General features: G+C 60.6%; 1 protein-coding gene across 1 annotated transcript; it reads right to left on the bottom strand.

Moving 5' to 3' along the window:
* Nucleotides 1–527: 527 nt before the first annotated feature.
* Nucleotides 528–19149, bottom strand: PHF24 (PHD finger protein 24). The gene is made up of 7 exons (XM_065406867.1): nucleotides 18760–19149; nucleotides 9393–9578; nucleotides 8139–8217; nucleotides 7377–7579; nucleotides 4577–4743; nucleotides 4050–4151; nucleotides 528–936 (listed from the first exon to the last, which is right to left on the bottom strand). The coding sequence occupies exons 1-7, from the start codon at nucleotides 19147–19149 to the stop codon at nucleotides 840–842; spliced, it is 1224 nt and encodes a 407-aa protein (XP_065262939.1). The 3' UTR covers nucleotides 528–839.
* Between the last annotated feature and the right edge of the window lie 2784 nt (nucleotides 19150–21933).

Consider the following 21933-nt stretch of genomic DNA (forward strand, 5'->3'; position numbering starts at 1 on the left):
CGGTATGCCACGTCCTCGCTGGGGTCTCACGGCGTTCGGCTCTTGCTCCGTGCCCAGCTCTCCCAGCCAGAGATCTGTTCACCCAGGGAGGCTGGAATATGGACGCCGTGCAGAGCAGAGAGGGGACCAGTCTGGGGGCGGGGGTGGTCCCAGAGGGCAGGGGAGAGGCTGGCACGGCGCCCGGCCCAGCTTGCCAGCTGCAGGGCAGCCCCGCAGGCCGTGCTGGCCCCGGCCCAGCCAACACGCCTCCCTCTGCTCTCCAGCAGGCACGCCAGTGCCATTGCCAGGCCAGCAGGGGGCTCGTTAGTCCACAGCCACCGGTCACGCCCGGTCCGCCGACCCGCAGCCACGGCACAGGGCGACCTCGACGCTGGAAACCGTCCAGCCGCTATGTGGGGGCTCTCATGGGCTTTCTCAGCCAATCAGAAGCCAGAGCGCTGCTGGACTGTTTGCGTTCAGTCCTCTCTCCGCTAATCAGAAGTCTGCCGAATTGTGTGCGGGTTGGGGGGGGGGCAGCTCCCTCTCAGCCAATCAGAAACCAGAACTCTACTGAGCTGGGGGTGTGGCCGGGCGTGGTGCGGGATTTGGGGCCTCGCTCCGCCAATCAGAAGGCTGCTGGGACGTGGGTGAGGGCGGGGGAGCTGGGTGCGGCTACCTGAGGCCCATGGGAGACGGGGCAGCCCCTCTAGCGGGTGAAGCAGTCTGTCAGCTCCTCCAGCTGCAAGCTCAGCGACTACAGAACACAATGGCTAGGACTGGGCTCCGTGTGCCCGGCCTCCCGCCCGCTCATGCATCGTCCAGCTTGGGAGCCCTCGCCCGGCCCCTGTCCCAGGCGGCGGCTACGCCAGCGGCTTCAGGTGGATGGCGGCGCTATTGGGGCGGGCGGCGAGGATGTAGATGACGTTCTCCTTCAGGAAGGTCGGCCAGTCGACAGGCCTGCTGGGGAGAGCGGAGGGGGGTTAGCGTGGGGGCCACGCAGGCAGGGGCTCGGTCTCCAGCCCAGCCCATGTGTGCTACGCAGCAGCTCCTGGCCTGACCACGGAGCAGCAAGCCCATGGGCCCTACAGATCCCAGTGTGCAGCGCTCCATCGGGGCTCTGCCTGTGTAGGGACCATTGGGGACACAGGGTCCCCTTGCCAGAGCCTGGCATGATGGATCTGCTAAGCAGGGGTCTACATTTCCCATCAGCCCCCTCCCCACTGCACATCCCCTTCCTCCTGGCCAGGTAAGGGGGCACAGAAGCCCTGTGAAAGACCCTGAACCAGGATCTGACTGGGCACCTAGGGGAAGCAGCAGCCGCCTGGCGAGCCAGGAGCAGCGGAGAAGCCGGACGCAGAGGAACCCCCAGGAACTGGATACAGAGCCCCGGGTGGAAGGCTGTGGGGCCGGACATCACAGCTGGGTGCAGGTCTGTGTGGGGCGTAGGGGGCAGCAGCAGCAGCTGGGCAGGGAGCCAGGGCAGAGGGATCCCGATGAGACACACCACTAAGTGATCCTGCCTGGGAGCCTGCAAGTGCCTATTTGCTGGAATAGAGCCCAGACTGGAGAGGGCAGCCCAGGCACGGAAGAGCCGTCCATGACCCTTGCGTGGGCTGCCCCCCAGACCCAACCAAGAACCGCTATTGCTCTTCAAGCCTCGGTACCTAGGGTATCGGCTACCTTCCCCTTTCCTGCCAGCCCCCGTAAAACAGCCTTCCCGTAGCACATGTCTGAGTGGTGACGGGACCGCCAGCCTAGTGCCTGCAGGGCCTAGCAGCTCAAGTGCTTTTCAGTGCTTGTCTCCGAGTCGCGGTGCAGCCGGCAGGCTCCTGGCCCGGGGCTTTGGGGCACTCCCGCCCGGAGCAGCTGTGATCACCACACTGGGACGCTGCACAAAGGAGCTCGTAGGTAGCGCTCTCGGGTCCCCCAGTGATTCCCGGCCTGCGTAGCAGCCAGGGCGGTGGAGCCGGCGATGAGGGGGGCCGGCAGATGGCAAGAACACAGAGCAGCACATTTTCCAGCCCAGCAGCTGGTTTCTGCAGTGCTTGGCGCAGCTCCAGTGTCTTCTGCCCGCCCACCTGCTGCGTCATGCTCTGACCTTTCAGGGCCCGACCCCTAAGTCCCGGGTTTCTCCGGCAACAGTTGTGGAGCTGATTTAGGTGTCTGTGCCTGTGCCGTCACCGTGGAAATGTCGGATCCTGATCTGAAGTTACCAATACTTAGCACCTCACAAACATGAACGAGTCGTCCCACACCCCCGGGAGACAGGCCAGCACCATTAGTACAGATGGGAAACTGAGGTACAGGGAGGGGAAAGGACTTGGGTCACACAGCGCGTCGGTGACAGAGCCAGGATTAGAAACCAGGAGTCCTGACGCGCAGTCCCCTGCTCTAACCACTAGCCCCGGCTCCCTCTTTCCTGGGCAGGAGAACGAAAAGGAAGAGCGGCTTTGCTGACTATTCCATTTTAAAATGTATTCACTTGCCAGCAGAAATCTGTCCCCCGGGAGGATTCTGCTAACGAGCCGGGTGCTTTTACCAGAGCAGAGCGCTCCCGCCCGCCTGGGAAAGGGACGCCATCATGCCATCCTTCCCTGGGTGCAAGAGCACACAGAGAGCCCCGCTCAGCCCTCTGTCCCTGCAGCTATGCACTGCTGGACGCTGCTAACTTCAGTGATGAAGCTGGCCCTTTCTGCGTGGGCTGAACGCCATGAAATACATGGAGCTACGGCTTACCGAGGTGATTTCCCACCTGGGTGAATTTCCTCAACCACCTAGTGATTTTAATAGGAGACAGAACATTTTCTCCAGACGCATGGACTGGGGTGGGATAATTATACTGTCTGCCTCATATAGCTATAGTGTTTTTCATTCCCCTGGAGACTCTCCGGCTGCTTTCCAGACTGCTTTCCCCTCACCACCACCCCACACTACAGAAATGCAGCCACCTCTGGGGTGTAGCAGTACATCTGTTTGCTGCTGGCTGTGACGGGAGATCTCCCGCATGACTCTCCGGGCTGAGGGAGTGCAGTTCTGCTCTAGCTGTAGGAGAAGGCCATCGTGATTAAGCTGCTGATTTCTGTGGATTCCAGGAAAGCTGCTGAAGACAAGTTTTCCTGGAAAATGTCACCACTCTTGCAAAAAGGCACCTGAGGCTCTGCGTGGGCTTGTGTATGGCGCACTAGGGTGGGACTCTGGAGACCCGAGTTCTAGTCCTGGCTCTGCTACTTGCCTACTGGGTGACTTTGGGCAAGTCACTATACTGCCCTGTGCCTCGGTTTCCCCATGTGCAAAATGGGGGCAAGAACACTGGTCTACTGGTGAAAAGTGCTGTAATTACTACTGACCCCAAGGAGGTACCAGCTCAGTCTCCCCCGGCAGATGGCACCTCCAGCAGCACACACTGGTTTCTCGCCAGCACTACGCTTAGGAAGGAAAACTCCAGTGCACGAGGGGACTCACTGGCTGGGCGGTAGGGTGGATCGAGCCCCAGTCAGTGGGGCGAGGTCGTTGTGAAACAGGCTAGTATTGTTTAGGCTTGAGGAAAAGCAGGCTGAGGGCGGACCGGACCGGATACCAGCCCTCGGCTGTGGCAAGGGCCCTTCTAAAGGGGACAGAGATCAATTGTTCTCCGTGGCCCCAGAAGGCAGGACACGTGGGGGGCGTAATCTGTAGCAAGGGAGCTGTTGGTTAGCTCTTAGGAGAAGCTTTCTAATGCTCAGGTTGTTAAGCTCTGGAGCAGGCTCCCAAGGGAGGTGGTGGGATCCCTGTCACTGGAGGCCCTATTTTAAGGCCAGGCAGGACGGAGAGCCCAAATTTACTGGCCCTGCCTCAGCGCAGGGGGCTGGCCTAGGTGAGCTCTGCAGGACCCTTCCAGCCCCACATTGCTCTGATACCCCCTTTAACACCACACCCCACAGCAGCCGGGAGGGGCCCTCCGAACAAGCTGCACTGGCTTGTGCGGGAGCCCAGCTAGACTGTGCCCAGCAGAGCTGAACGCACGCTGCAGCCATGGGCCTGGAGGCTCCTGCGGCAGAACCCATCTTCCCCCCACGCCCCGCCCCGCTCACCTGGATTCCTCCTGCTCTGTGCCCAGCAGGGTCTTCTCCTGGCTCCTGCTGCTGCCGCTGCTGGCTGGGCTGCTCTCTGACATGGGCCCCACGTGGCTGATGCTGCGGAGGAGAAAGGGCATTTCCCTCCTTTGCCCCTGGGCCGCAGGAGCCGGGCTGGGACTGCCCCAGCCGGGCTGGGACTCCACCAGCGCCCTGGGGTAGCCGTGTGACAAACGCCGGCCGGGCTCCAGCTGGGCCTCCCACGCTGGGCATGTGGCATCAGGGGTGTGAGGGAGATGGGGGGGCTCCCCATGCCTCTCTCAGGCAGGTGGGAGGGAGATGGGGGGACGCAGAGGGAAGTGGGAGCTGTTGCTGGGGGCGGTGCTGGGGGATCTGGCTGACGCTTTGGCCTGCGCTGGGAAGACACTGAGCAGGGGTTCTGGGTGGAATTGCTCCGCTAACTAACCAGGAGTTTGGGCCTCCTGGTGCTCCTCCGGCTCTGGCTGGGGAAGGGGTTCTCTCCCTGGGCAGCCCGACCCTCTTACCTGACGTTGCAGGACGGGGCCTCTTTCTGGTGCTTCCGAAACCACGTGTGCTGGGCTTTCCGGCATTCGCTCTGGCTGATCAGCCCTTGGCTGTCCTGGTGGAGGGGCAGGAAGGCGGCTCGCGCCCGCTCCCGCTCCTTGGCTGTCAGTAGCCGCAGCAGGGAATTCTGTAGGAGGGAGAGAATGGAGGAGGGCAGGGGGGCTGGCTGGAGCTCCTGGGCATGGCTGGAGAGGGTGCAGGGGGGCAAAGCTTCCCTCAGGCACAGGGGTTGGGTTCGTCACAGCCGTGCCAGCCCCAGGCAGCACTGAGGGATGTCCTGGACAGGTCCCTCACCAGCCATCCCAAGCTGGGGCGGTGGGAATACAACCCCATCCTGCTGATAGGTGTGGGGAGAGGAGACCACACCTCAGCTGGGACGGCCACTGTCTCAGCCTGACCTACAAAGGGGGAGGCTGACCTAGTGATGGGGCCTCCATATAATCTACCCCTCTTGGGCTGACAGAGGGGTTCAAATCTGGGACTCTCTCTCAGCATGAGAAGGTATGAGCCTCTAGGGCTGGAGCAAAAGGAGAAGTTCCTTAGCTGGCTGCTGTAGTGGGCTCTTATCCTCTTTTGTGGACCAGCCACTCGAGTGGGACAAAGACATAAGATCATAAGAACAGCCATACTGGGTCAGACCAATGGTCCATCTAGCCCTGTATCCCGTCTGCCGACAGTGGATGGTGCTGGCCTCAGAGGGAATGAACAGAACAAGATAATTTTGAGTGATCCATCCCCTGTCGTCCATTCCCAGCTTCTGGCAGTCCCGAGGTTTACAGACATCCAAAGCATGGGGTTGTGTCCCTGACCATTTTGGCTAATAGCCATTGATAGACCTGTCTGCCATGAACTTATCTAGTTCTTTTATGAGCCCAGTTATACTTTTGTCCTTCACAAGATCCCCTGGCAACGAGTTCCACAGGTTGTTGTGTGAAGAAATACTTCCTTTTGCTTGTTTTAAACCTGCTGCCTATTAATTTCATTGGGTGACCCCTAGTTCTTGTGTTATGAGAAGGAGTAAATAACACTTCCCTACTCACTTGCTCCACACCAGTCATGATTTTATAGACCTCTATCATATCTCCGCTTAGTCATCTCTTTTCCAGACTCTATAGTCCCAGTCATTTTAATCTTTCCTCATACGGAAGCCATTCTATACCCCTAATCATTTTTGTTTTCTGAACCTTTCCAATTCCAATATATCTTTTTTGAGACAGGGCGACCACATCTGCACGCAGTATTCAAGATGTGGGCGTACCATGGATTTATACAGAGGCAATATGATATTTTCTGACTTTGATGACCTTTCAGGGTCCCTTCCAGTTCTATGAGATAGGTATATCTCCATACATTATTATTATCTATCCCTTTCATAATGATTCTCAACATTCTGTTCGCTTTTTTGACTGCCGCTGCACATTAAGTGGATGTTTTCAGAGAACTATCCACAAGGACTCCAAAATCTCTTTCTTGAGTGGTAACAGCTAATTTAGACCCCATCATTTTATATGTAGAGTTGGGATTATGTTTCCAATGTGCATTACTTTGCATTTATCGACATTGAATTTCATCAGCCATTTTGTTACGCAGTCACCCAGTTTTGTGAGATCCCTTTGTAACTCCTCACAGTCTGCTTTGGTGTGTTGGGTATGGACCTTGGAGACTGGCGCTCTGAAATAACTAAGGTAGGTAGATAGATAGCTAGATAGATAGATAGATAGGAGGGTGTATGGAGATAGATAGATAGATAGATAGATAGGAGGGTGTATGGGGATAGATAGATAGATAGATAGATAGAGGGGGTGGATGGGGATGGATAGATAGATAGATAGATGGGGTGGATGGGGATAGATAGATAGATAGATAGATAGATAGATAGATAGATAGATAGATAGATAGATAGATAGAGGGGGTGGATGGGGATAGATAGATAGATAGATAGGAGGGTGTATGGAGATAGATAGATAGATAGATAGATAGATAGATAGATAGATAGATAGATAGATAGATAGAGGGGGTGTATGGGGATAGATAGATAGATAGATGGGGTGGATGGGGATAGATAGATAGATAGATTAGATAGAGGGGGTGTATGGAGGATAGATAGATAGATAGATAGATAGATAGATAGATAGATAGATAGATAGATAGATAGATAGATAGATAGATAGATAGATAGATAGATAGATAGATAGATAGAGGGGGTGGATGGGGATAGACAGATAGACAGATAGATAGATTAGATAGAGGGGGTGTATGGAGGATAGATAGATAGATAGATAGATAGATAGATAGATAGATAGATAGATAGATAGATAGATAGATAGAGGGGGTGTATGGGGATAGATAGATAGATAGATGGGGTGGATGGGGATAGATAGATAGATAGATAGATAGATTAGATAGAGGGGGTGTATGGAGGATAGATAGATAGATAGATAGATAGATAGATAGATAGATAGATAGATCTATCTATCTATCTATGGGGATGGATAGACAGACAGACAGACCCAGGGGATGTGTGGGGATAGATAGATGATAGATGATATGGGGCTGGACAGACACAAAGACAGGAGGCGGGCAGAAAGAGAGATCTTGAGGAATGGGCAGCTCATTGGGATGGGGAGAGGCACCGGGGCAGTCTCTGGGATGCTCAAGGATCCCCCTTGGCCTCCCGAACTCCCCAGGGGGTGCCCCCCCGCCCCGTGGCATTGCCCCAGGGGGCCCGGCTCTGTGCGCTCGGGGGGGCTGTCTCAGTACCTGTGGCCGGAGTTTCTGCAGCAGCACGATGGACTCGTGGGAGAGGAAATCCGGCCACTCGACGTGGCCCTTCTTATCGGGGTCCAGCGCGGAGAACTGCAGGGCAGCGCGCTCCTCCTGATCCTCGCTCAGCGGCCTCTCGAAGTGGCGCTTGTGGACCAGGTGCTTGTAGTGCAGGAAATTGTCCTGCGTCAGGCAGGTCTCTGCAAGGCCAAGCCGGGCGCACGTCAGCCCTGTGCTGCGCTGCGCTGCCGAGGGCGGCCGTGAAGCGCCCAGGGGAGAGCACTGACCCGCGGGTCCCCAGTCACGCAGCCCCTTGCGCCTGCCGGGACCTGCAGCCAGGCCTCCCGTGGTCCCCTGGCAACCACCGATGACATCACAGGCACACTCTGCATTGTGCACCTGTGATGTCATCGATGTGGCCAGGGAAACATGGAACCTGAGTGTAGATCTTGGCAGGTGAATAAACAAGAAGCAAACCGGGGCCCAAAATCTTGCTCACCTGCTGGCCCAGGGCTTTCAGGACTGGGGGTGCGCTGCTGGAATTCGGGGTGCCTGAGTGAGGCTGTAGGTATCCCACACATGTGCAGCATGGGCCCAACTCTGGGCCTGCCAACCCCGGTCTCTCTGCTTGAGTTAAAGGAGAAACTCCACCCGCCGTCAGCAGTGGTAGAGCTTTTATCGTCTGTGGCCCCTAGGGGGCAGCAATATACACACCCAGGGGCCAGCACGTTGCAGGGTGAGGCGAAGGGCAGCACTCACCGGGGATGATCTTGCATTGCTGGAAGGTCTCCATCAGGCTGTACATCTCCTCCTCCGTCAGCAGGAGGTTGAGGTTATCCTGCCGCAGGGAGAGACGTTCAGAGAGAAACACCCAGGGGTTAGTTAGTACCTGGAGAATAGCCCCCGAGGCTCCACCCCAGCTGCATGGCAGGATCCGTAATCCCGCCAGGGACTTCGCCGGTCCCATCGCCGCAGCATCTGGCGCCTCCCAAGCGTTTAGCCATGGAAATACGGAGAGCCACCTGTCTGTCTCTTTCTCCCTTCCCAGCGTGCAGTGGAAGTAGCTCCGTGCGTGTGGATGGGGGCGGGGTACTGTGTTTCTGTGTGTGCACACACATGTGAGCGTGGAGGGGTGTGCATGCAGTGCGGTGTCCCGCAGCAGGGTCGAGAAGGATTTAGCAAGGGAAAGCCGAAGTGACAAAACAGGTTTTGCATTTTGTTCTGAACTTGGCGAGGCCTGTTGTCAGGTTATTAGAGTGAGTGCAGGGCCGCGGCACGATGGTATGTTATTGTAGGGTTGTGTGGGAGTGCGGGGGCGGGGCACGCTGGTGTGTTATTGTAGGGCTGCTCGGGAGTGCAGGGGCGGGGCATGCTGGTGTGTTATTGTAGGCTTGTGTGGGAGTGCGGGGGCGGGGCACGCTGGTATGTTATTGTAGGGTTGCGTGGGAGTGCAGGTGGGGGGAGCACACCAGTGTGTTGTTGTAGGGCTGTGTGGGAGTGACATTGTCTGTCTGGGCTTGGTGGGGGCTGACGCCGTCTATCTGGGCTGGGGGGGTGATGCCGTCTGTCTGGACTGGGGGGTGACGCCGTCTAGCTGGGCTGGGGGGGTGACGCTATCTGTCTGGGCTCGGTGGGGGCTGACACCGTTTCCCGGGGCTGAAGGGGTTGTGGGGGGGACACACAGGGTTTTGGTTATGGGAAGCAGAGCTTCTGCCTTGTGGGTCTGGGCCCAGCCAGGTGCCTCCGTCAGCCTCTGGCTCCTGTCCTGTACCCCATGGGGCAGCGGGGCCCTGGTGCAGGCCCGGCCCTCGGCCTCGGGGCAGGTCAGGGCGCAGTTTACAGCATGGGGCAGGTGTCAGGGACTTGCCTGCTGCTGCCCGGGCGGTGCCTGCTGTGCGTGTCCCCAGCTTGGAGCTCCCTGCCCACCATTTGCACGGCTCCCCGGGGAGCCATGGGGCCCGGTGCTGGCCCTAGTGCAGCGGCCAGGCCGGGCCCCCCCGGGACCACACTCACGCAGTAGTAGCAGCTCCAGCCCGTCTCGGTGTGCGCTGTCTCCGTCACCTCCACGGCGCTGCTGTTGTGCAGGAAGCCCATGCGGCGCAGACAGCCGTCGTGGTAGACCCGGGTGCACACCCTGCAGGGGAACAGGCTCTCCGCCGTCCACACCTCGCAGATCTCGCACATCTCGTCGCTGCTCACCTGGGCGTGGCAGGCGGGAGAGACGGGGGGAGTGAGCAGGGGGGGGCCGTCACACAGACCGCCTCGCCCCCCCGCCCCCCCGCATTCCCTTGGCCTGCAGCCCTCGGCCTGCCCGGGGCAGCAACGCAGGGTGCAAGGCCCCGAGGCCAGGATTGGTAACTAGCGAGGGGGCTGTGTGCGGGGAGAAGGGGGACTCAGCTCCTGTGGGGATGAGGGCCACATGAGAGAGAGGGCAGGGGATGGATAGACTGAGGGGTACGTATGGATGTAGGAGGTGTGTGTGTGGGGGGGGGGATGGACACAGGGGTGTGTGGGGTAGATGGAGAGAAGGGTGGATAGACAGGTGTGTATGGCAATGGATGGATGGATGGATGATTGGATGAAGGGGTGTGTAAGGGGAGGGATGGATGGAGGGAGGGATGGAGGGGTACATATGGGGAGGGATGGAGGGGTGTGTAGGGGGATGGATGGATGGTTGGATGGAGGTGTGTGTAGGGGGATGGATGTGTAGGGGGATGGGGTGGGATGGAGGGATAGAGGGGGTGCGTATGGGGATGGATGGAGGGGTGTGTAGGGGGATGGATGGATGGAGGTGTGTGTAGGGGGATGGATGTGTAGGGGGATGGAGGGATAGAGGGGGTGCGTATGGGGAGAGATGGAAGGGTGTGTAGGGGGAGAGATGGATGGAGGGAGGGAGAGATGGGTGGAGGGAGCGATGGATGGGGATGGATGGGCATGGAGGGATGTGTGTGTGTGTAAGGGGATGGATGTGTAGGTGGATGGGGTGGGATGGATGGGGAGAGATGGAGGGATGGAAGGGTGTGTAGGGGGAGAGATGGATGGAGGGAGGGAGGGAGCGATGGATGGGTATGGATGGGTATGGAGGGATGTGTGTGTAAGGGGATGGATGTGTAGGTGGATGGGGTGGGATGGAGGGGTGTGTAAGGGGAGGGATGGATGGGGAGAGATGGAGGGATGGAAGGGTGTGTAGGGGGAGAGATGGAGGGATGGAGGGAGGGAGCGATGGATGGGGATGGAGGAATGTCTGTGTGTGTGTGTAAGGGGATGGATGGATGGAGGGAGGGGTGTGTTGGGGGAGGGATGGAGGAATGGAGGGGTGTGACGTTGCACTCCATATGTTTTATGGAAGTATGCTAATGAGTGTGGATATGATGTATCTGGAATATGCTTTATGCAAAAGGTCTCTTGTAAGGTATCATTACAAAGCTTATAATCTACGGAGTGTGATCATCCTATTTGTATGAATGTATCACTCTTGTATCTAAAACTAGGAATATGAAGTATAACTCTGAGGTCCTATTGTAATTATGCAAAGTGTGGGCCATTAATGGTGGCTTAGGATCTTGATGGCTCCCATTGACTAGGACAATTGAATGGGTTTATTTACCTGCAAGTCTTCCTGTGTACCTGACATGGCTAATGAAGAATGAGGTCTCACAGGACACGTGATCATGTCACCTGATACTGGAATCCATCTTAAACCTGGTACTTCTCCATTTAGAAGGAGGGGTGGGGACCCAGAGAGACAAAGGATTCCCGCCTTGTGCCAAAGCTATAAAAGGGGGTGGAGCAGGACAAAGGGGGGCTGCCAGTCATGAGAAATCCCCTAGTTACCACCTGAGCTGGAACTAACAAGGACTGTACCAGGGGAAAGGATTGGGCCCAGACTAGGAAGGCGTCTAGTCTGTGAAAGAAGCTTATTGGAACATCTCTGAGGGTGAGATTTCATCTGTAATCAGTTTCTTAATGTATTAGCCTTAGACTTGCGTGCTTTGTTTTGTTTTGCTTGGTAACTTACTTTGTTCTGTCTGTTATTACTTGGAACCACTTAAATCCTACTTTTTATGCTTAATAAAATCACGTTTGTTCATTAATTAACCCAGAATACGTGATTAATACCTGGGGGAGCAAACAGCTGTGCATCTCTCTATCAGTGTTAGAGAGGGCAGGCAATTTATGAGTTTGCCCTGTATAAGCTTTATACAGAGTAAAACGGATTTATTTGGGGTTTGGATCCCATTGGGAATTGGGTGTCTGTGTGCTGGAGATAGGTGACCTGCTGAGCTGTTTTCAGTTAAGTCTGCAGCTTTGGGGGTGTGGTCCAGACCCTGGGTCTGTGTTGCAGCTGGCTAGCATGTCTGGCTCAACAAGGCAGGGTTCTGGAGTCCCAAGTTGGCAGGGAAGACATGCTCAGAGGTACTTCCAGGTGACAGTCCCAAGGGGGTCTCTGTGACCGAACCCATCACAAGGGGTATGTAGAAGGAGGGATGGAAGGATGGATGGATGGAGGGGGATGGATGGAGATGGAGGGATGTGTAAGGGGATGGATGGAGGAATGGAAGGGTGTGTAGGGGGAAGGAGGGATGGAGGAATGGATGGATAGAGGGGTACAGATGGGGATGGATGGATGGAGGGATATGGATGGTGAGGGATGGAGGGGTGTGTATGGGGAGCGATGGAGGGGTGTGTAAGGGGAGGGATGGAGGGATGGATGGAAGAGTGTGTAAGGGGGATGGATGGATGGAGGCGTGTGTCTGGGGAGGGAGAGATGGATGGATGGGGAGGGATGGAGGGATGGATGGATGGGCAGGGATGGAGGGGTTTGTAGGGGGCTGGATGGATGGAGCGGTGTGTAGGGGGAGGAATGGATGGATGGATGGATGGATGGAGGGCTGTGTATGGGGAAGGATGGATGGCTGAAGGGGTGTGTAAGGGGATGGATGGAGGGGTGTGTAGGGGGATGGATGGATGGAGGGGTGTGTAGGGGGCTGGCTGGCTGGCTGGATGGATGGATGGAGGGGTGTGTAAGGGGAGGGATGGAGGGGTGTGTTGGGGGATGGATGGAGGGATGGATGGGAGGGGTATGTAGGGGGCTGGAGGGATGGATGGATGGATGGAGGGGTGTGTAGGGGGCTGGAGGGATGGATGGATGAAGGGGTGTGTTGGGGGAGGGATGGAGGGGTGTGTTGGGGGATGGATGGATGGATGAATGGAGGGGTGTATATGAGGATGGAGGGATGGATGGAGGGGTGTGTAGGGGGATGGATGGATGGAGGGGTGTGTGGAGGGATGGATGGAGGGGTGTGTAGGGGGCTGGAGGGATGGATGGACGGAGGGGTGTGTAAGGGGAGGGATGGAGGGGTGTGTATGAGGATGGATGGATGGATGGATGGAGGGGTGTGTAAGGGATGGATGGATGGATGGATGGATGGATGGAGGAGTGTGTAGGGGGCTGGATGGAGGGATGGATGAGAGGGGTATGTAGGGGGCTGGAGGGATGGATGGAGGGGTGTGTAGGGGGCTGGATGGATGGGTGGATGGATGGATGGAGGGGTGTGTAGAGGGATGGATGGATGGGTGTGTAGGGGGATGGCTGGAGGGGTGTGTAAGGGGAGGGATGGAAGGATGGATGGGAGGGGTATGTAGGGGGATGGAGGGATGGATGGATGGATGGAGGGGTGTGTAGGGGGTTGGAGGGATGGATGGATGGAGGGGTGTGTAAGGGGAGGGATGGAGGGGTTTGTTGGGGGATGGATGGATGGATGAATGGAGGGGTGTGTAAGGGGAGGGATGGAGGGGTGTGTTGGGGGATGGATGGATGGATGAATGGAGGGGTGTATATGAGGATGGAGGGATGGATGGAGGGGTGTGTAAGGGGAGGGATGGAGGGGTGTGTAAGGGATGTATGGATGGAGGGGTGTGTGTTGGGATGGATGGAGGGGTGTGTAGGGGGCTGGAGGGATGGATGGATGGAGGGGTGTGTAAGGGGAGGGATGGAGGGGTGTGTATGAGGATGGATTGATGGATGGGTGTGTTGGGGGATGGATGGACGGAGGGATGGCTGGAGGGGTATGTAAGGGGATGGATGGGGATGGATGGATGGATCGAGGGGTGTGTAAGGGGAAGGATGGAGGGGTGTGTTGGGGGATGGATGGATGGATGGATGGATGGATGGATGGAGGGGTGTGTATGAGGATGGATGGATGGATGGATGGAGGGGTATGTAAGGGGAGGGATGGAGGGGTGTGTTGGGGGATGGATGGATGGATGGATGGAGGGGTGTGTTGGGGGATGGATGGATGGATGGATGGATGGATGGATGGAGGGGTGTGTAGAGGGATGGATGGATGGAGGGGTATGTATGAGGATGGATGGATGAATGGCTGGAGGGGTGTGTTGGGGGATGGATGGACGGAGGGATGGATGGAGGGGTGTGTAGGGGATGGATGGGGATGGATGGATGGAGGGGTGTGTAAGGGGAGGGATGGAGGGGTGTGTTGGGGGATGGACGGATGGATGGATAGAGGGGTGTGTAGAGGGATGCATGGATGGAGGGAGGGAGAGATGGAGGGGTGTGTAAGGGGAGGGATGGAGGGATGGGTGTGTAGGGGGAGGGATGGAGGGGTGTGTAGTGGGAGAGCTGGAAGGATAGAGGGGGTGTGTAAGGGGATGGAGGGGTGTGTAGGGGGATGGATGGACGGAGGGATGGCTGGAGGGGTGTGTAGGGGATGGATGGGGATGGATGGATGGATGGAGGTGTGTGTGAGGGATGGAGGGGTGTGTTGGGGGATGGATGGATGGATGGATGGAGGGGTGTGTAGGGGGAGGGATGGACGGAGGGATGGCTGGAGGGGTGTGTAGGGGATGGATGGGGATGGATGGAGGGGTGTGTAAGGGGAGGGATGGAGGGGTGTGTTGGGGGATGGATGGATGGATGGATGGAGGGGTGTGTAGGGGGAGGGATGGAAGGATAGTGGGGGTGTGTAAGGGGATGGAGGGGTGTGTAGGGGATGGATGGATGGATGGATGGATGGATGGGAGTGTAGAGGGATGGATGGATGGAGGGATGGATGGAGGGTTGTGTAAGGGGAGGGATGGAGGGGTGTGTATGAGGATGGAGGGATGGATGGATGGGTGTGTTGGGGGATGGATGGATGGATGGATGGAGCGGTGTGTAAGGGGAAGGATGGAGGGGGGTGTAAGGGGAGGGGTGTGTACAGGAAGGATGGATAGATGGGGAGCTCCTTCTCCCTGTCCCCAAGCTGAGGTTGCCTGTGCTGTGGAACGACCACCCCCCACCCTCACCCAGGGGTCACCAGGTCCCTCCATGGCTTCCCTAGCACCTAGCAGGGCCGGGAGAGCAGGGGGTCAGGACTGAGGGGCACTGGCGGAGCCCAGGGCCGGGAGAGCAGGGGGTCAGGACTGAGTAGGGTTACCATTCGTCCGGATTCCCCCAGACATGTCCGGTTTTTTGAGCTAAAAATAGCGTCTGGGGGGAATTTGTAAATGTCCGGACTTCTCCCCCCCCCATGTAGAGCGCGCGTGCGGCTAACAGGGCAGCCGGCCGGATGGTGCCACTTACATGGGGCTCTGACAGCCAGAGAGAGCCCCTCCTCCTCTCCCCTGCGGCAGAGATCACTCCCTCCCTCCCTCCCTGCATTCGCAGATGGCCTCCGGCAGTCTGGAGCTCCTCTCCCGCTGCCCAGCGTGCCGGGACGAATGGCTCAGGCCGTTCCTGAGCAAGTTCACAGAGACGTTAGGCGAAGGCCAACAACAAGGGTGCCAGGGGGTCGGAGAAGGGGCAGGGAGATTTTGGAGGGGGCAGTCAAGTGACGGGGGGGGGAGTTCGGGGGGGGCTTTCTGGGGGTGGGGGTGTGGATAAGGTTTTGGGCAGTCAGGGTACAGGTAGGGGGCAGTTAGGGTGGGGGGGGTCTTAGGAGGGGGCAGTTAGGGGACAAGGAACAGGGAGGCTTAGGTAGGGGGTGGGGTTCTGGAGGGCAGTTAGGAGCAGGGGTCCCAGGAGGGGGCAGTCAGGGGACAAGGAGCGAGGGGGGGGTTGGGAGTTCTGGGGGGGGGGCTGTCAGGTGGCAGGGGTGGGGAGAGGGATCGGAGCAGTGAGGGGACAGGGAGCAGAGGGGTTTAGATGGGTCGGGAGTTCTGGGGGGGGGGCTGTCAGGGGGTGGAGAGTGGTTGGATGGGGCGTGGGAGTCCCAGGGGTCTGTCCGGGGGTGGGGGTGTGGATAAGGGTTGGGGAAGTCAGGGTACAGGTAGGGGGTAGGATCCTAGGGGGCCAATTAGGATGGGGGGAGGGTCTCAGGCGGGGGGACAAAAGGCAGGGAGGCTTAGGTAGGGGGCGGAGTCCTGGGGGGGCAGTTAGGGGCAGGGGTCCCAGGAGGGGGCAGTCAGGGGACAAGGAGCGGGGGGAGGGTTGGAGGTTCTGAGGGGGGGAAGTGGGAGGGGCAGGGGCGGGGCTAGGGCAGGATGGGGCGGGGCTAGGGCAGGACGGGGGCGGGGCTCCTCCCGTCCTCTTTTTTGCTTGCTGAAATATGGTAACCCTAGGACTGAGGGGCCCTGGCGGAGCCCAGGGCCGGGAGAGCAGGAGGTCAGGACTGAGGGGCCCTGGCGGAGCCCAGGGCCGGGAGAGCAGGGGGTCAGGACTGAGGGGCCCTGGCGGAGCCCAGGGCCGGGAGAGCAGGGGGTCAGGACTGAGGGGCCCTGGCGGAGCCCAGGGCCGGGAGAGCAGGGGGTCAGGACTGAGGGGCACTGGCGGAGCCTAGGGCCGGGAGAGCAGGGGGTCAGGACTGAGGGGCCCTGGCGGAGCCCAGGGCCGGGAGAGCAGGAGGTCAGGACTGAGGGGCCCTGGCGGAGCCCAGGGCCGGGAGAGCAGGGGGTCAGGACTGAGGGGCCCTGGCGGAGCCCAGGGCCGGGAGAGCAGGAGGTCAGGACTGAGGGGCCCTGGCGGAGCCCAGGGCCGGGAGAGCAGGGGGTCAGGACTGAGGGGCCCTGGCGGAGCCCAGGGCCGGGAGAGCAGGGGGTCAGGACTGAGGGGCCCTGGCGGAGCCCAGGGCCGGGAGAGCAGGAGGTCAGGACTGAGGGGCCCTGGCGGAGCCCAGGGCCGGGAGAGCAGGGGGTCAGGACTGAGGGGCACTGGCGGAGCCCAGGGCCGGGAGAGCAGGGGGTCAGGACTGAGGGGCCCTGGCGGAGCCCAGGGCCGGGAGAGCAGGAGGTCAGGACTGAGGGGCCCTGGCGGAGCCCAGGGCCGGGAGAGCAGGGGGTCAGGACTGAGGGGCACTGGCGGAGCCCAGGGCCGGGAGAGCAGGGGGTCAGGACTGAGGGGCCCTGGCGGAGCCCAGGGCCGGGAGAGCAGGAGGTCAGGACTGAGGGGCCCTGGCGGAGCCCAGGGCCAGGAGAGCAGGGGGTCAGGACTGAGGGCCCTGGCGGAGCCCAGGGCCGGGAAAACAGGGGTCAGGACTGAGGGGCCCTGGCGGAGCCCAGGGCCGGGAGAACAGGGGGCAGGACTGAGGGGCACTGGGGGAGAGCAGGGGGTCAGGACTGAGGGCCCTGGCGGAGCCCAGGGCCGGGAAAACAGGGGTCAGGACTGAGGGGCCCTGGCGGAGCCCAGGGCCGGGAGAACAGGGGTCAGGACTGAGGGGCCCTGGCGGAGCCCAGGGCCGGGAGAGCAGGGGTCAGGACTGAGGGGCACTGGGGGAGAGCAGGGGGTCAGGACTGAGGGCCCTGGCGGAGCCCAGGGCCGGGAGAGCAGGGGGTCAGGACTGAGGGGCCCTGGCGGAGCCCAGGGCCAGGAGAACAGGGGTCAGGACTGAGGGGCCCTGGCAGAGCCCAGGGCCAGGAGAACAGGGGTCAGGACTGAGGGGCCCTGGCGGAGCCCAGGGCCGGGAGAGCAGGGGGTCAGGACTGAGGGGTACTGTCAGAGCCCAGGGCCGGGAAAACAGGGGTCAGGACTGAGGGCCCTGGCGGAGCCCAGGGCCGGGAGAACAGGGGTCAGGACTGAGGGGTCCTGGCGGAGCCTAGGGCCGGGAGAGCAGGGGGTCAGGACTGAGGGGCCCTGGCAGAGCCCAGGGCCGGGAGAGCAGGGGGTCAGGACTGAGGGGCCCTGGCGGAGCCCAGGGCCGGGAGAGCAGGGGGTCAGGACTGAGGGGCACTAGCGGAGCCTAGGGCTGGGAGAGCAGGGGGTCAGGACTGAGGGGCCCTGGCGGAGCCCAGGGCCAGGAGAACAGGGGTCAGGACTGAGGGGCCCTGGCGGAGCCTAGGGCCGGGAGAGCAGGGGGTCAGGACTGAGGGGCACTGGCGGAGCCTAGGGCCGGGAGAGCAGGGGTCAGGACTGAGGGGCACTGGCGGAGCCCAGGGCCGGGAGAGCAGGGGTCAGGACTGAGGGCACTGGCAGAGCCCAGGGCCAGGAGAACAGGGGTCAGGACTGAGGGGCACTGGCAGAGCCCAGGGCCGGGAGAGCAGGGGTCAGGACTGAGGGGCCCTGGCGGAGCCTAGGGCCGGGAGAGCAGGGGTCAGGACTGAGGGCCCTGGCGGAGCCCAGGGCCGGGAAAACAGGGGTCAGGACTGAGGGGCCCTGGCGGAGCCCAGGGCCGGGAGAGCAGGGGGTCAGGACTGAGGGGCACTGGCGGAGCCTAGGGCCGGGAGAACAGGGGTCAGGACTGAGGGGCACTGGCAGAGCCCAGGGCCGGGAGAGCAGGGGTCAGGACTGAGGGGCACTGGCTCTCCGCTTGGCTTGGGCAGGCTGGCACGGCCGCCTGGGCTCCTCTCCTAGGGACCATAAAGGCCTTTCTGGGACCAAGAGCCCCGACTCCCCGTGCACGTGACCCTTCTCCAGCACCCACCGGCCAGTGGCTGAGCTTGGCCTCCAGAGCAGCACAAACACCCCCGGGCCACAGGGCTGGGCACAGGCTGGACCTATGGTCCCCCCACCCCCACGTGTGCTGCCAAGCTGACCCAGGCTCCAGGCATGTGGCCGAGGGTCAAAGGTTAAGGCAGGAGGGGGCCAAGCCCCCCATGGCCTGTGATTTCTGCAGTGATTTGTGCCCTGGGCGTGGGGCCTGCAGCCCCCGGACGGTCTCCCCACGCCGAGGGGCAGCCAGGGGCTTTCAGCAGCACCAGCGGCATCGCCCACCTCGGCATGGTCACCCGCTGGGCCCTGGTGCCCAGGACGAGGGGATGTGACCTGCCCTGGAGCAGCGGGTCCGTCTGCCAGCCCCAACCTCTGGGAGCCCCCTGCCCCTTCCTACTTGCGGGCTGCTGCTGCCTGCCCCAGCCTGGGGAGTGACGGGGAGAGCAGGTTATGCCGGTTCCTCTAAAGTGTCCACCTGAGCTGCCCCATCTCCATGCCCGGTGCCTCCCCAGCACTCACCTGCTCCCGTTGCTCCAGGCTGATCTCCAGCGGCTCGTCGTCGTGCAGCTCGCGCGTGGGCCGGACGAAGGCCGGTGGAGTGAAGCGGTTGGCACGGTTGAACTCCTCCGGCTCCACGCCCCGTCCGTCCCGCAGCCTTTCCCAGGCTGCCCGGTTGGCATGGCTCTCCTCCCGCTGCGTCTGCGAGGGGCCGGCGGCCTCCGGTCTCTCCTCCTCCTCCTCCTGCACCTCCTGCACCACGTGCTCCAGTGTCCCCCGCCGCCCGCCCCACGCGTCTGCCTTGCGCTTGGCGGAGGGCCGCTCCCGCAGCCCATCCTTGAAGGCGGAGACAGCCAGGCTGACCTTCTGCACCTGCTCCACCGTCTGGCGCCGGGACATCAGCACCCCCATGGCTCTCCTGGCAGGAAAGACGGGGTGGGGGGTTCAGAGGCAGCCTGCCTCACAGCTACCAGCTGACAGCTCACAGCCCTTCTCATCACCGAAAGCCAGCCTCTTCTGGGGTGTGCCATGGCAGCTGCCTCTGCAGGTCTCACCCACCACTGAAAGGCCACCGCCTCTGGGGCAGGGCACAGCAGCTGTTTAACAGCACACAGCAACGCTGCACAAGAGTCACGCACCCAGCTCTGACATGCAGCCACCTCTGGGGCAGGGCACAGCAGCCGTTTAACAGTGCACAGCAACACTGCACAAGACTCACGCACCCAGCTCTGACATGCAGCCACCTCTGGGGCAGGGCACAGCAGCTGTTTAACAGCGCACAGCAACGCTGCACAAGACTCATGCACCCAACTCTGACATGCAGCCACCTCTGGGGCAGGGCGCAGCAGCTGTTTAACAGCGCACAGCAACGCTGCACCACAGAGTAGGACAGGAGGTGAAGAAGAATTCCTTGTCCAGCTGAAGCTCCGGGCAGGGCTACGGGAGAGTTGTGGGGAATCGACTGACCCATGTTAGGCTCTGACCAGGGTTTATACCCAGATTCTTGTAGAAAGTGCCCAGGTCCTGCCCTCGGTGTGCTTGTGGCTCTGGCCTGAAAGAGGCGCTCAGGGGAGGATGGGACAAACAGAGGTCAGCCATGGAGAAGCCCCTCAGCTCCCTCTGACCCTTCCCCGGGGCCTGGGCAGCCCCAGCCCTCACGCTGCTCCCCGTCAGGTGGCAGCTGGCTCCGGTGACCTGCTCCCACCCCTCCCGGAGTGGCAGAGGTGAGGTCTGGGCCAGGCTGTGGCAGCTCCAGGCCCAGCTCAGACACCGGCTCCAGGGCCTTGAGCAAGTCCCTGCACCCATCTCCTGTCCGCCCCTGGAAAGCGGAGCCCATGGTGTTCTCCTGGCCCTGCCACGGGGAAGGGGCGTCAGCCAGTGTGAGGAGCCAGCTTTGCAGATGCAAACCCTGCAGCGGGATTGTCTCTCCGGGAGCACATCGTGCCTAAGCTGGTGTGGAAATTGTGCGTTGCGCGTCGTCTGTCCCATGAACAGTTCAGAGAATCCTGGCTGGGTCAGGGAGTGTGAGCATGGGTCAGCCCCCGGCCTGCACCCCGTGCTGGCTGTCACACTCAACATGCTCCGCATGCCAGTGCACACGCATCTCCCTCCTCCACACGCAGCCCCCTGTCACATGCAACACACTCACCCAAACACCGGCACGCACACGCGCACACACACCCCTCCCTCTCCCACCCACAGCCCGCTGTCACATGCAACACACTCACCCAAACACCGGCACGCACACGCACACACACACACACACACCCCTCCCTCTCCCACCCCCACAGCCCTCTCTGTCACATGCAATACAAACACCCAAACACAGGTACGTGCACAGACCCCCCCCCCCACACCCCAATCCATGGGTTTGCAGTTCAAGTTGAGGACACAAAACCCCAGTACATACCAACCCTTGGTGCCCCATTGCACCCTCTGTTATTGGACCCGGGGTCACCCGGGCAACTCCGCACCCCCTGCCAGTCACGTGCTATCAGCGAGGCTTCCCAGCGGTCCCACTTGCCCCCACATCATGCGTGCACTCACCCCCCCCCCGCGTTCCTGCTGTGCCAGCTGGCGGCCCCCACCCCAAAGCGCTGCCCATCTCCCTGCGCTCTGCAATAGAAATCAATCTATTGATTTCCTCCCCGGTTGCCAGGGCAACCCAGGCTCCCGAGGGCCAGGGCTGGCAGGTAGTTGATTTGCGGATGCTCTGCTGGGGGAATCGCCCCCCCACTACAGCGTGCCCGCGGAGTCCTAGTGCCCCGCAGGGCGGAGGGAGGGGAGAGGGGCCCAGACCTCCCTGTGGCACAGCCCATTGATGAGGGAGGGGAGCCGGGGGAGGCGCTGCCATTGCAAACCAAATGCCCGGGGCCCTGGGAGAGCGACGCTGCAGGCGCAGCCGTGAGCATCGGCCCAGCGCCAGGAGAACCATGCCAGGAAGGAGGCCCAGGGCGCGGGGCAGGCAGACAGCAGCTGCTGGGAGTGCCGTGGGCTGGGGGACAGGGCCATGGTGGGCTCTGCCGTGGGGGCACCATGGCACCGGGAGAGGACATGAGCACAGCTGGGGCAAGAGGGCATCGGCGGGCGTCGTGGGGCCCTGTGCAATGGGGCTGCTCACTGGTCACGCTGTGCATGTGGGTCTCAGGCTCCCGCCACCCTTTTGGGACCCGTGGGCCTTGCCCCACATCCCCTCCCCCACCTTAGTGCCAAGGAGTAAGAGCAGTGGAAGTACCGTCTGCTGCAATGGGAGAGGCTGGGCCGGCTGGCTGGCAGCCATGGGGCAGGGCCCATCTCCTTCCTTGAGAGCCTCCCCCAGCCACAGGGATGCAGCCGAAAAACCAGTGTCCTCGTTCCTTAGAGCCTGTGACATGCACACTGCCCTCACACACACACACACACACTGCCCTCACGCACACACACACTGCCTTCACGCACACACACACTGCCTTCACACACACACTGCCCTCACACACGCACTGCCTTCACACAGACTGCCTTCACACACACACACACTGCCCTCGCACACACACTGCCCTCACATCCACACACTGAGAAACACACACACTGCCCTCACATCCACACACTGCCCTCAAGCACACACACACTGAGAAACACACACACTGCCCTCACATCCACACACTGCCCTCACGCGCACACACACTGAGAAACACACACACTTCCCTCACACACACA

The sequence above is a fragment of the Emys orbicularis genome, chromosome 6 (genome assembly GCF_028017835.1).
Source record: "Emys orbicularis isolate rEmyOrb1 chromosome 6, rEmyOrb1.hap1, whole genome shotgun sequence".
Classification (NCBI taxonomy): domain Eukaryota; kingdom Metazoa; phylum Chordata; order Testudines; family Emydidae; genus Emys; species Emys orbicularis.

Coding starts and splice junctions, on each gene's coding strand:
- PHF24 (XM_065406867.1), bottom strand. CDS start 19,149: ATGGGGGTGCTGATGTCCCGGCGCCAGACGGTGGAGCAGGTGCAGAAG. Junction 7,580..8,138: donor GCAATGCAAGATCATCCCCG/GTGAGTGCTGCC, acceptor TTGGCCTTGCAG/AGACCTGCCTGACGCAGGAC. Junction 937..4,049: donor ACAGAGCAGGAGGAATCCAG/GTGAGCGGGGCG, acceptor TCTCCCCAGCAG/GCCTGTCGACTGGCCGACCT.